We start from the raw sequence: 14,151 nt of genomic DNA on the forward strand, positions 1-14,151 counted from the left end.
CCTGCAATTTGGCAGTTCAAATCTCACCAGGCTCAAGGTTGACTCAGCCTTCCGTCCTTCCGAGGCGGGTGAAATGAGGACCCAGATTGTTGGGGGCCATAGGATGACTCAAGAGCCGAGGTGGCGCAGTGGTTAGGGTGCAGTACTGAAGGCCACTTCAGCTGACTGTTATCTGCAGTTCAGTGGTTCTAATCTCACCGGCTCAAGGTTAACTCAGCCTTCCATCCTTCCGAGGTGGGTGAAATGAGGACCCAGACTGTGGGGGCGATATGCTGACTCTGTAAACCGCTTAGAGAGGGCTGAAAGCCCTATGAAGCGGTATATAAGTCTAACTGCTATTGCTATTGCTATGATTCTGTAAACCACCTAGAGAGGGCTGTAAAGCATTGTGAAGTGGTATACAAATCTAAGTGCTAAGTGCTAACTGCTAAGTTGCACTCCAGAGAGGGAATAGGTAAGAGGAAATCATAACCCCTGGGACTAACTTGTGAAGCAGTGCTACAAAAATAGCCTGCGGGAAAACTGTAACTCACAATCTCCTGGTTTTTAGCCCGATGCCTTAACTACTACAGTTGTCTGGTTCTTGATGCTAATAGCTCCCATCTAAAAGGAAAACAGCGTGCAAGAAAGCAGTTTTATATCACAAATAGCAAAACACTTTGGTAACTGAAAAAGACTTTTCTTGTTCTTTATGTCATATTGTCCCATGTAGCTGGAATCCCATCACCAATTTATTTTGGAGCTATGATTGACAGCACATGTTTGAAATGGGGAACAAAGCCATGTGGTGGAATAGGGGCATGTCGGATGTATGACACTGACACATACAGGTATGGCTATTGGATTATTGTCACTGTTGTTTCATATAATCAGTGGTGGGATTCAGCCGGTTCGCACCTATTCGGGAGAACCGGTTGGTAACTTTCTAAGTAGTTCAGAGAACCGGTTGTTGGAAGAAATCTCCTTTTGTTTTTCCCCACTTTACAGGGCTAATCCTGTAAGGAAGGCAGGAAGGAAACATTCAGGTGTTGTTTCTAGCCTAATCTTTATTGACCTGCTTACAGAAACTGCCTCTCTGGTTAACCCTTATTACATTGTAACAGCTAAGGCGAAGCGCCCATCAAGGTCAGCGATGTTGAGTTGGCCACGCCCACACAGTCACATGACCACTGAGTCCCGCCTACCCAGATGGTCATTGGGGCAGAGAACCGGTTGTCAAATTATTTGAATCCCACCAATGCATATAATCCACTCCTGCATCTAAGCTTTCCTTTCTTTATTGAATAGGCTCTAGTCCAGTGTCTCTCAACCTTGGCGACTTTAAGTCCTGTGGACTTCAACTCCTTGGCTGGGGGATTCTGGGAGTTGAAGTCCACAGGACTTAAAGTCGCCAAGGTTGAGAAACACTGCTCTAGTCTAATTGAATCATTCTGTCAAATCCTTCCACAGAGGCTTGCTATTGTGTTTCCCGAAAATAATACAGGGTCTTATTTTCTTTTGATTCCCGAAATAAACGCTTGGCCTTATTTTCATGGAGGTTTTATTAGTTTTGAGGTGCAGGACGCGGCGAGCATGGTCACCTCATGGCTGTTGCTGTGTTGCAATATTTTCAGGGAGGCCTTATTTTGGGGAGAGGGCTTATGTTAGCACATGCACTCAAAACACTGATTGGGCTTATTATCCGGGGAGGTCTTATTTTCGGGGAAACAGGATACCTAGAAAGCAAGATTCTTGCAGATTCACCCTGTAGTATGTAAGGGATATTTACACTGTAGAATCTTGGAAATAGGCCCTTTGTACTTTGGTCCTCATTTATGTAAATTTATTAAAACAAACAAATATATTAGTGAAGGCTTTAAGGTGAGGGTTCCTTACTGTCTTTGATCTTCTTTCAGATGGAACATTAATTAACAAGATGCTCGATGTTCCTTTGATGTGACAAAAAATGTGTATTCATTCTTGTTCTACAATATTTTAGAAGCATCCCTTTTCCTCCCCAGATTCAGGGAATCCCTTTCAATTCTTAATGTGCTATCAAAGCAGTTACTCAAGGCCTGCTCTAAGTTATTATTTAGCATGCAGTCCACACTACTATTCTGTCATGTTTTTCCAAATATTGTTATCAAGCAAATTATTCTTTTTGTAAGCATATCACATCATATCAAAAGGAAATTATTGATTTCCTTTTTTCTGTATAAAGCCCTCTCAATGAATCTCTCCTTTCAGTTCTCTAACCTGTGAGGATAATTTTGAATTTTATTTCTATCTTCTTGGGTAGTTATTCTATGTAGTTTTATACCATCTGAATACTAAGATCAGGTGATGTGTTGATACCACTTTATAATGCCTTGGTAAGGCCACACTTGGAATACTACATTCAGTTTTGGTCACCAAGATGTAAAAAAGATGTGGAGACTCTAGAAAGAGTGCAGAGAAAAGCAACAAAGATGATGAGGGGATTGGAGGCTAAAACATATGAAGAACTATTGCAGGAACTGGGTATGTCTAATTTAATGAAAAGAAGGATTAGGGGAGACATGATAGCAGTGTTCCAATATCTCAGGAGTTGCTACAAAGAAGAGGGAGTCAAACTATTCTCCAAGGCACCTGAGGCTCACTCACTCCCCGCCCATCTGCCCGCTCACTCGCTACAGTACCCCGCCCATGCGAGCGGCAGCGGATGGGCGGGGGAGCGAGCGAGAAGGCGCCAAAATTAAAGCGGGATATTTTGAGAATGCCCCAGGACGCGGAAAAAATTATGAAAAGGCGTGGCTGTCCCACCAAATGCAGGACGTCTGGTCACCCTACTTATAGAGTACTCCTGGGGGCTGGGGGAGGGGCAAAATTGAGCAAAAGACAGCCCGTTTTTCACTCATTTCTGCCTTCCCCAGCCCCCAGGAGGTTTCTGAAAGCTGCCTACAGCCTCTGCACAGCCATTTTGGTGAAGGGGGCGGGATTTTGGGAGGCAAACAAAATGCTGTATTCAGTGTATAAGATGCATCCAGTTTTTCAGCCTCTTTTTTGAGGGAAAATGGTGCATCTTCTACTCTGAAAAAACGGTAATTAAAAAAAAAGAAAATTCTCAAGTTAAAAAAAAAAGAGAGTGGCAGCAGCAAATGAAAACTGAAAACCTTTAAATGAAGTGGAATCTGTTGGCTGTGAAATAGTCTTTTTCTTGATTTAGTGACTGAAAGTGGCCTTGTATTAATGCGGTTCAAATTGTCTTCCTAGGTGGTTATACCTTGGATTGCCATCAGCTCTCCGTGGCGTATCCTTCATCCCATGTGTCTTTATACTCCTCATTTTAAGGAAAGACATCAAGGCTCAAACAAAGCAGGACTTAGAGTTGGAAGCAAAAGAAGAAGAAGAAGAAAGCAAAGAAACTGAGCAGAAGGATATGACGGCCTTTCAGAAATGTACAGATCCCCGGCAAGAGACAGTAGAAACAACAGCGAATGAAAATACAGACCTCTGAAAAGACTGATGAGGAAATAAACCTGTACCCCAAAGCAATGAGGGCTAGGCCGTCTTAATGCCTTTGTGTTTCTCATAGCAATATTTGAGGAAAACACACATTTAGTACTCCAGACAATAGCGGGCACTTAAAATAGGTACATTTCTACAGTTAAGGTTGTAAGAAATATATTAACTTCTAATACCAGGTTCTGATCTGCTGGTGTTCTCTGTATATGTGTGCAATTCTACAATAATAATTATTATTATCTGGTTAATCTTTGGTGAGATTCACAGCCTTTGGGGCCGGTTGATAGCTCAACAGCTTGAGTCCTAACCAAGGACCTAGGAACTGTGAAGGTAACGTGGGAGGATATAAGCTGTTCCAAGTAGGGTGGTTTTTTTTGTAGAGTCAGAATCTTCAAGTCTGATAAATTTAGAATTTCCAAATAGCGAGGTAGCGCTTTAGGTATTGCTCCAAGGGCTCCAATTACAATCGGGACAACACACGATTTCTTTTTCCACAGTCGCTCAACTTCAATTTGCAAGTCCCGGTACTTTGTGATTTTGCTGCTTATCTTCAATTTGCACATAAATTATTATTATTATTATTATTATTATTATTATTAGTAGTAGTAGTAGTAGTATTAGTATTATTATGTTAATCTTTGGTGAGATTTACAGCCTTTGGGGCTGGTTGGTAGCTCAACAGCTTGAGTCCTAACTAAAGACCTAGGAACTGTTAAGGTAACGTCAGAGGATATAAGCTATTCGAAGTAGGGTTGTTGTTGTTGTTGTTATTGTTATTATCATAGTCAGCCAGATGTTCAATCTGGGTTTGGCATTTTTGTCTACCTATTGAGTCCTTACCAAGGACCCGGGATAGGCAAATCTGGATGTTTGATGGTGTTACAGATATCGTCGTAGGGTGGAAGCAGTTCCAAGTAAAGCCGCCTTCTGCAATTGACTGATGGCAAATTTGTCAATGCCTACGGTGTTCAAGTGGTGCTCTAGTTGTTTTAGGACTGCGCCCAAGGCGTCCATTACTATTGGTACTACCCTTGCTTGCCTTTGCCATAGTTGTTCTATTTCTATTTGTAAGTCTTAGTATTTTGTTATCTTCTCCAGTTCTTTCTCTCCTATTCTGCTGTCTCCAGGCACTTCCACATCCACTATCCAGAATTTTTTGTCTTTGTTATCAACAATTGTTAAGTCTGGAGTGTTATGTGGCAGGTGCCTGTCTGTCTGGATTCTGAAGTCCCCGAGCAATTTAACTTCTTCATTTTCTACGACTTTCTCTGTTTTATGGTCCCACCAGTTCTTCCTTTCAGGCAAATGATATTTCTTGCAGATCTTCCAATGCACCATTGTTGCTACTTTGTCATGCCGCTGCTTGTAGTCAGTTTTGGGCCTGGAAAGCCTCGTGCATTAAACTGGAAGCCAAAGCAGGGCTCAGGGGCGCTGCGCAAGGCTCCAAAATGCAATATGTGCACCCCCCACGTGCGCCCCACCCTCCACGTATGCACGGCAGGGACCCAAAGATCAGCTGCCAGGGGGAGGTCCGTGCGCATGCGTGGTGAAGCTGGGTTGGGGCAATGGCTGGCCTGCCTGCAGAGAGGGCTCTGCCCGCCACCTGTGGTTCGCCATCACGGACCCGAGGGGTTGCCGCAAAGAAGATCTGCTTCAGCTTGAACCTCTAAGTAAGAACGATCCTTCTCCATTTAGTTTTACTAGAAGTCAAGTGAATTATAGTAATGCATAGCCAGAACTGAAGATCGGGCACCAAAATTCCCAAGTCCAATTTTTCCCTCCCCGAGTTACCTCCCATCATTGGGCCAATCACAAGTCAAATCAAATTCAAGCAAGATGTTTTTAGAATGATCACTGCAGGCTCTATGCAGCTGCTTCCTGTTCCCAGAGATATATAGTGTTATATCTATATATCTATATATCTATATATCTATATATCTATATATCTATATATCTATATATCTATATATCTATATATCTATATCTATAACTATATCTATATCTCTATCATCTATCTATCTATCTATCTATCTATCTATCTATCTATCTATCTATCTATCTATCTATCTATCATCTATCTATCTATCTACATCTATCTATCTATCTATCTATCTATCTATCTATCTATCTATCTATCTATCTATCTATCTATCTATCTATCTCTATATATCTATATCTATATCTATATCTATATCTATATCTATATCTATATCTATATCTATATCTATATCTATATCTATATCTATATCTATATCTATATCTATATCTATATCTATCTATCTATCTATCTATCTATCTATCTATCTATCTATCTATCTATCTATCTACATCTACATCTCTCTCTCTCTCTCTATTTATCTATCTACATCTACATCTCTCTCTCTCTCTCTCTCTCTCTCTCTCTCTCTCTCTCTCTCTCTCTCTCTCTCTCGATATAGATATAGATAATGAAGTTTCACTTTACTGGATGCATCTACCCTCCAATCCAACCCTCACTCCCCACAGTTCATGGCAGTTGATAATGAATGATTGCAAAGCACAAGCATGAGATGGGAGCTGATGGGGTGAGGTGTCAATCTATTTTCCAAAGCACTAAAAGGCAGGACAAGAAGCAATGGGTGGAAACTAATCAAGGAAAGAAGCAACACAGAACTAAGGAGAAATTTCCTGACAGTTAGAACAATTAATCAATGGAACAACTTCCCTCCAGAAGTTGTGAATGCTCCAACACTGGAAGTTTTTAAGAAGATGTTGGATTGCCATTTGTCTGAAGTGGTGTAGGGTTTCCTGCCTAATCAGGGGGTTGGACTAGAAGACCTCCAAGGTCTCTTCCAACTCTCTGTTATTCTGATGCAGCAACTAGAACCTAGTTCATAACCTGGATTCATTTCTTATGGCTTTATTGTACAACTAATTTAATACCCTGTGGGATAAGTTCCATTGACGTAGTCGATTAATACTTAAGGGCAGAGAACAAGGTCTTATTTTTAAATGATAATTTGCCTTATTTTTATACTCCACGTGGGCAAAGCCTACCATGCTGGGAAGAGAACATTCTAGCCAGCTGCAGGACATTTCATTCTTCTTCTGAAACACAAGATCTGATACTGGAATGGCAATTTAATCCTCTGAACTTACATGAACCGAAACTCAGTTCTTTGCTAGAAACTCTGATTTCTCTTCATTTATACCATGTTTTCCCGAAAATAAGACAGGGTCTTATTTTGTTTTTGACCCCCTAAATAAGCACTTGGCCTTATTTTCAGGGAGGTTAGGGTCAGGGTTAGGGCCAGCGTGGTCACCCCATGGCTGCCGCGGTGCTGCAATATTTTCAAGGAGGGCTTATTTTGGGGGGGAGGGCTTATTTTAGCACATGTGCTCAAAAGCCCAACTGGGCTTATTATCGGGGGAGGCCTTATTAAACAGGCTGTTTAAATCTCCCATCGCCCCTGGGTTTTGCCAAAGATGATTCCACAGGAACAAGAGTTCTGGGTTTTCATTCTCTCATTAATAGTAATGCAATCCACTTGCTCCTAAGCAAGAATTTAAAAACCCCTCAGCATTTCTCTTTTGTTACTTGCTTTGTGCCAAGGTACCCTGGGAAACTGTGAAGGATACACGGTGATACACAGCGCGGAGAAAGGACTCTTTGTTATTTCAACACAGTCTGATCTCTCCTCCTCCCTGCCACCCTCTGCTCCATTTCCCCCCCCCCCAAAGGTTGCCAAGAATTTTGCAGCTCTTGCATAACTCTTAACGAAGCTAGGAAATGCTTCAGAGTATCTTAAGGCACTGAATGCTTGTTTAACAGTTGGAAACAATTGGCTTACTGTAGAGAATGCGGACATCTGGTGACCTCCTGCAGCCTAGATGTTCTCTTGGCTTTCCCAAAATGCCAGCTTCCATCTTTCTCAGCGTATATGTTTCTCCTTGCAGTGTGCAATATGCCGTTTTGCCGTGTCTGCATGTTCCTCCTGCAGTTTGCAAATTTCTCTGTGCGTAAGAGAGTTGTTGCTTTGCAATGTCATCCTAATTCCTTCACATACGACAGGGGTGTCAAACTCGATTTCATTGAGGGCCGCGTCAGTGTAGTGTCTGACCTCCAGGAGTCGGGGTGGGTGTGGCCAGCTTGACGGCACTCGTGTTGGGGGCGCCTATGGAGGCCTGAGTGTTCTGTCAGCAGAAACAGGCTCCTGAGCCCCATTTTCGGCTACCACGGCCTCCTGCAACCCTCTGCCAGAGAAAATGGAGTTCAGGAGGGCCGCATGAGGGCCACATGCGGCCCTTCTGAGCTCCATTTTCACTGGCAGAGGGTTGCAGGAGGCCGTGGTAGCCAAAAACGGAGCTTTGGAGCCTGTTTTCGCTGGCAGAAGCACTGTGGGCCGGTCCTTCGCTGTTTCCAGGATGGCCCTGTAGCCCAGATCTAAGCACCTCATGGGCTGGATACGGCCCGCGGGCCTTGAGTTTGACACCTCTGACATATGACATGAAGTTTTCTTCAACTTGGGTTAAGGCAAGCACAACTGCACAGTCCCTACATCAGGGAGGTATATCTCTAAGTTTGGGAAACCCCTGTGATTGATGGACATAGAAGTAGTAATAATAGTTTTTTAAAAGGTTATTGTTATCAATCATGAGGGTGCATGATGCAGGGGTGGGTTCTGGCAGTCACTACTGCTGGTTCGCTTGTGGGCACTGTGCGCAAATGTGCAAGACAATAACATTGTTCTGCGAATCTGCAGAAGCAAAAAACAAGATGGCGCCACCTTTGGCGCCGCCTGGGGAACCAGTTAGGGGTCTGGCAGACCTGGGTCGCTGCCAGTTCCAGCGACCCAGGCCGCCAAACCACTATCAGTTCAACTGAACCGGTCCGTACTGGTAGGAACCCACCACAGTTGTGATGCAGAGATGGGTTCCTACCAGTTCGCACCTATTCGGTAGAACCGGTTCGTCAAATCTACCGAACCGGTTAGAAGAGGTTCCACCAGTGGACCCGGAAAGCAGGCCACACCTACAGAAGAGGTTCCAACATTTTTTGAAACCCATCACTGATGTGATGGCTCAATGGTTAAAGACGCTAAGCCTGGGTTTGAAATCAGAGTGTCACATATGACAAAATGAGCTGCCATTACTTGCCCCAGCTCCTGCCCACCTAGCAGTTCGAAAGCATGAAAATGCGAGTAAATAAATAGGTACCACTTTGGTGAGAAGGTAACTATGTTCCGGACACCTCATCGGGTAGACATACTGGTCACATGACAACAGAAGTGTCTCCAGTCACTGCTGGCTTTCTTGGCTAAGAAATGGAGATGAATACCATACCCTTGAGACTCTGACATGACTGGAATGGGAAAAACCATTACCTTTTATTAATCATAATTAATTGTTAGCTTAAGCCCAGAAACTCATATAACCCTGACAAACTTCAGAAGAACACTTTTATGTTTTTTTAGTTGATTAGGATGAGAAAATGGACCGGCTGAAAAGGAAGAAATGTGAAGGGAAGAAAAATCCCATTGTTTTGAATAAATAAATAAAAACTCTCTGGAAACGGAACTGAAAATTGTCTTTAGCCTTCAGTGGGGAAAGTCATGATTTTAAACAAGTTGGGATTTTCACACGTGCTTCCACGCTCCTCAAAATCCTTCGCTCAAAAACGGTGGAGGAAAAACTTGGGGGGGGGGGACTGAAATCCTGAACCCCTTTCTCATTTCTTAAATTCCATCATTTTCCACTTGTTTCCAAATTGGTAGACACTCATTTTGACGATGCAAAGGAAAAGCCACACACACACTCAACAGGGCTAACAATCAAAGGAGTGTTGCTTCGTTAGCGTGGCTCCCAAACGTTTAAGTCCTCCCCCCCCCCCCCAGTTTTGGGATGAAGACCAATTGAAAAGGAGAAAATATGAATACACTTTTTTTGGAATAAGTGGGATAGCCCAGTTTTTTCATACAGGTGGCTGATCAAAGAAAAATAAGGGGGATGGAATCTCTTTAAAGTGGACTGTAGGAAGTTAGCAGCCACCCCTCTCCTAGAAAAAATGAAAATATTTTAAGAAATATTTAAAGGGCAGAATATTTTTTCCTAAATGGGAGGCAGAAACTCAGCCCCTCCCACCCACTTTTGTCAATGGCTTGACTACTGCAATGCGCTCTACATGGGGCTGCCCCTGAAGAGTGTTCGGAGACTACAGTTGGTCCAGAATGCAGCCGTGCGAGCGATATCGGGTGTACCTAGATACACCCATGTTACACCTATCCTCCGCGAGCTGCACTGGCTTCCTATTGGTCTCCGAACACGCTTCAAGGTGCTGGTTATCACCTTTAAAGCCCTACATGCCTTGGACCCGGATATCTGCAAGACCGCCTCCTGCCACATACCTCCCAATGGCCGATAAGATCTCACAGGCTGAGCCTTCTCCAGGTGCCGTCGACTGGACAATGCTGGCTGGTGACCCCTCGGGGGAGGGCCTTCACTGTAGCTGCTCCGGCCCTGCCCATAGAGATCCGGACCCTTCCCACTCTCTCAGCTTCCAAAAAGCCACTAAAACCTGGCTGTTCCGGCAGGCCTGGGGCTGTTGACCCCATGAACGAGGTCCAGCCCCACTTAGATTGAGTGTATGGTGCATTGCTTTTAATTCTGTTTTTCTCTTTCCCTATATTTTAACTTTCATTTTTATTCTTGTATTTGTAAGCCTCCTGGAGTCCTACGGGATTGGGCGGCATATAAATTTATTAAATTACAATTATTAAGGCCTGGGCCAATCTATTCTACATAACAAAGATCTACCTCCTTCAGGCAGAGCCATAATAGGATTCCCAAAGGCCTTTCGTTACATCATCACCCATTCTGACAACCAATCAGAATACAGGCTCAAATTCAAAGCCCAACAGAGGGCATAAATCTCTCTCTTTCTCAGAGAAGAAAGGGGGGTAGGAAGGAGGGAGGGAAGGAGGGAGGGAAGCAAGGAGGGAAGGAAGGAGCGAAGGAAGGAGAGAAGGAGAGAAGAAAGGAGGGACGGAGGGAAGGAAGGAGAGAAGGAGAGAAGAAAGGAGGGAAGGAAGGAGGGAATATAGGAGAGAAGGAAGGGGGGAAGGAAGGAGGAAAGGAAGGGGGAAAGGAAGGAGAGAAGGAGAAAAGAAAGGAGGGAAGGACGGAGGGAGGGAAGGAAGGAGGGAAGGAGAGAAGGAGAGAAGGGGAAGGAGGGAGGGAAGGAAGGGGAATAGGAGAAGAAACGAGGGAAGGAAAGAGGGAGGGAGGGAAGAAGAAGTAGAACCGTTGTAAGATAAGATGGATCTATGGGATGGTAAGAAAGCAATCTTCAAGTATATTGTCAACAGTAGGGAAAAATTGTTATAAATACATATTATTAATAACAGTTATGAGATCATATAATTGTGAATGTATATATGAAATTGATAAAATAAAATAAAATTAAAAAAATAAAATACAATGATTTCTAATCTCAAAAAAAAAAAAAAAGTCCCTCTTTCTCTTTCACCCATGTGTTGCTTTTTTTGCCCTGGACCTCAAACCATGTGGTCCTGTCCGCAATTCAAACCATCTTTCCAAGCAACTTCCATGAATCCAGTGTCTTTCTCCCAGTGACGTGCAGTCAGGGGAGGCAGGGGAGGCACAGCCTCACCACTGTCAATCATGAAAAGGAAAAAAAAATGTAAACAGGAAAAGGCGAGTGCTGAGGTTAGGCTAGCTAGCTGCTGCCACACCGTGAATGACTGCCTGTTTAAAAAAGCCTCTAAAAAGGCGCCCTCTACTATGAGGCAGGAGAACTGCATGCCTCATCTAGTCTGACTTTTTAGGCGCTCGAGCAGAGTTAAGCGAGGGTTAAAAGCCTAAAAAATCCCCAGGTAGTTGAGGCACGCAGTTCTCCTGCCTCATAGAAGAGGACGCATTTTTTTAGAGGCTTCAACTCTGTCATTCTGTTTAAAGCTGCAGCGTCGCGCTCACTCTTCCTCCTCTCTTTCTCCGTTTCTGATGCCCACCACACCCCAACCCACGCTCCTTCTTTTCCTTCAAATTTCCTTTTTTTCTTTTTTCTTTAATAAATGCAATGCTCAGGCATCCTCTCCTCTCCCGCGCCACCACACTGACTAAAGCACTTTCTTTCGCACGCCTGAGCTCTGCCGCGGGCGAAAGAAAGTGCTTTAGTCAGTGGGGTGTCGGGGGAGAGGACTGCCTCACCAGCCATAAACCTCGCCGCACGTCACTGCTTTCTCCCCACTTGGAACTGAACCCAGATGGACATTTCCGTGACCCATCAAAACCGCGGTCCACTAAAGCGCGCCTGATTAAAGCGCGTACCTGACGTCATCAGCAGCACGACAAATACGACCGCGGAAAAAAAAGGGCGCTTTAAAAAGCGCTTTTACAGCAAGCCGATTCATATAAAGGTAAGGGTTAGGTTTAGGGTTAGGGTAAGGGTTAGGTTAAGGGTTAGGGTTAGGTTTAGGGTTACGTTAAGCGTTAGGGTTAGGTTTAGGGTTAGGTTAAGGGTTAGCGTTAGGTTTAGCGTTAGGTTAAGGGTTAGGTATAGGTTTAGGTTTAGGGTTAGGTTAAGGGTTAGGCTTAGGCTTAGGGTTAGGTTTAGGGTTAGGTTTGGGGGGGTTAGGGTAAAGTTTTCGCGTTATTTTTAAGTTTCTCGCTCACAGCGTGCTGTTTTTGTCGCGCTGTGATGACGTCACGTACGCGCTTTCGTCGAGCGCGCTTTAGTCTACCGCGGTTTTGTGGTGGAACCGACATTTCTTCCAACAGTACTTCTGAAATCTTATGAAGAAAACCTGTCCTGGCAGTTGACAGGAGTCAACATTGACTTGAAGGCACAAGCAATAATATGCATTTTAATTTGTGGCTTTCTTAAAGCAGTGGGCTCTTTGTGTTCAGGCTCATGCAGAAGCCTGCCAAAAGTCAAGCCACTTTAATAAGAGCAGAAAGGAACATGTCCTTGTCTCCATCTGCAGACCCAAACACTTTTCAGAGCATGCAATACAGAAGTTGAAAAAAATCTCCTTTCTTCCTTTCTGGTCCAAATCTCTTAATCTTCAGCTACATATGTCCTAAGTCTGAGAGAAATGTAATCTTCCTGTTTTTTGCCCATAACATGCAGGATTCGATTCATTTATTTATTTAAAAGATTTGTGTAGCGTTTCCTTTTTTTTAAAAGGCATACATTCCCATCATTCTCACGATCTCTGCCTCGCCTCCCCAGCCAGGTAGAATGCATAAATAGAGCAAATGGATTAAGATAAATCTAATCTGTTTACCTGTTTTGCTTTTTGCAGAAGTTTTGAGCCTTCCTTTGTCCCTCAAATAATCTCAGTAGATTAAATCACTAGATCGTTTGAAAAAGAAAATGGGATTTATTTTGGTTAAAGTGTGAGTTCCACTGTAAAAAAACCCACCTGTGTTGTATCACCTATTGGGGGGGGAGTGCTTTTTCCAAAAGTATGCCCATAAGGAGGGAGAAGGGTAATCTACGAAATAAAAACAACTTCTATTCCCGTTAAAAGAAAGCTTTCTTTCTTTCCTTTTTCTTGCCCTCTAGTGGCTATTTATGGAGATGCTGGAATTCAAATGCTCTGTTTGCCTCAGAGCTGCGTTTCTCCTTAGTTGAGAAAGAGTTGAGGTCCACCCATTTTCAGGTTGCCAAGGTTGAGAAACACTAGGCCAGAGAGTTTCATATTGGCTGCAGGCACGTAAAATATTTAGATGGGGTTAGCATCTTTGGCTAGCAACTTTAAGACAAGCACAGGCAAAGCTGGGCCGTGGGCACGGGTGGGATTCAGCCAGTTCAGACAGGTTTGGGTGAACTGGATGTTAATTTTACATCTGGTTCGCCGAACTGGCAGTTCCAAGGACTGGCTGGCCCCACCCACCCTCCTCCACCCCTCCCAGGAGTTTCCTCGTGGCCCCTTTTGGATGCCATGTATGTCCAGGGCCTGCACGGAGGCTCTGGGAGAGCAAGGAATGGGCCTCCCAGAACTTCTGGAAGTCTGGAAACGGCCCCACCCTTCAAAGTTGGAACAGCATTGAAAAAAAGTGACTTATGACCATTTTTTCCACTTTTATGACATGTGACCAAAATTGAGATGCTTGGCAACTGATTTTCATATTTATGAGGATTGCAGTGTCCCCGGGGGTCAGTGGTAGGATTCAGCCAGTTCGCACCTATCCGGGAGAACCGGTTCTTAACATTCTAAGAGGTTCAGAGAACCGGTTGTTGGAAGAAAACTTCTTTTGGTTTTTCCCCGCTTTACAGGGCTAATCCTGTAAGGAAGGCAGGAAGGAAACATTCTGGTGTTGTTTCTAGCCTAATCTTTATTGCCCTGCTTACAGAAACTGCCTCTCCGGTTAACCATTATCACATTGTAACAGCTAAGGCGAAGCGCCCATCGACCTGAGTAATGTTGAGTTGGCCATCCCCACACAGTCATATGACCACTAAGCCCCACCTACCCAGCTGGATATTAGGACAGAGAGCCGGTTGTTAAGTCATTTGAATCCCACCACTGCCGGGGGTCATGTGATCACTTTTTGACACCTTCTGACAAGCAAACTCAATGGGGAAGCCAGATGTCCCTTAACAAGCCAGGCTACTAATTTATCAACGGCAGTGACTCACTTAACAATGATGGCAAGAAAGATTGT

At 44.0% G+C, this 14,151-nt stretch overlaps 1 protein-coding gene across 3 annotated transcripts in view; it reads left to right on the top strand.

The window, feature by feature from the left end:
* The window catches only part of SLCO1A2 (solute carrier organic anion transporter family member 1A2), a 43,403-nt gene extending 39,887 nt beyond the window's left edge, over positions 1 to 3,516 (top strand). For all 3 annotated transcript variants that reach the window (XM_032221451.1, XM_032221450.1, XM_032221452.1), the window contains 2 exons: positions 713 to 830; positions 3,232 to 3,516. In XM_032221451.1, coding sequence (XP_032077342.1) covers positions 713 to 830; positions 3,232 to 3,475 — 362 coding nt within the window. In that variant the 3' untranslated portion in view covers positions 3,476 to 3,516. The remainder of the gene's footprint in view (positions 1 to 712; positions 831 to 3,231) is intronic.
* Positions 3,517 to 14,151: the final 10,635 nt, after the last annotated feature.

The sequence above is a fragment of the Thamnophis elegans genome, chromosome 7 (genome assembly GCF_009769535.1).
Source record: "Thamnophis elegans isolate rThaEle1 chromosome 7, rThaEle1.pri, whole genome shotgun sequence".
Taxonomy (NCBI): Eukaryota; Metazoa; Chordata; class Lepidosauria; order Squamata; family Colubridae; genus Thamnophis; species Thamnophis elegans.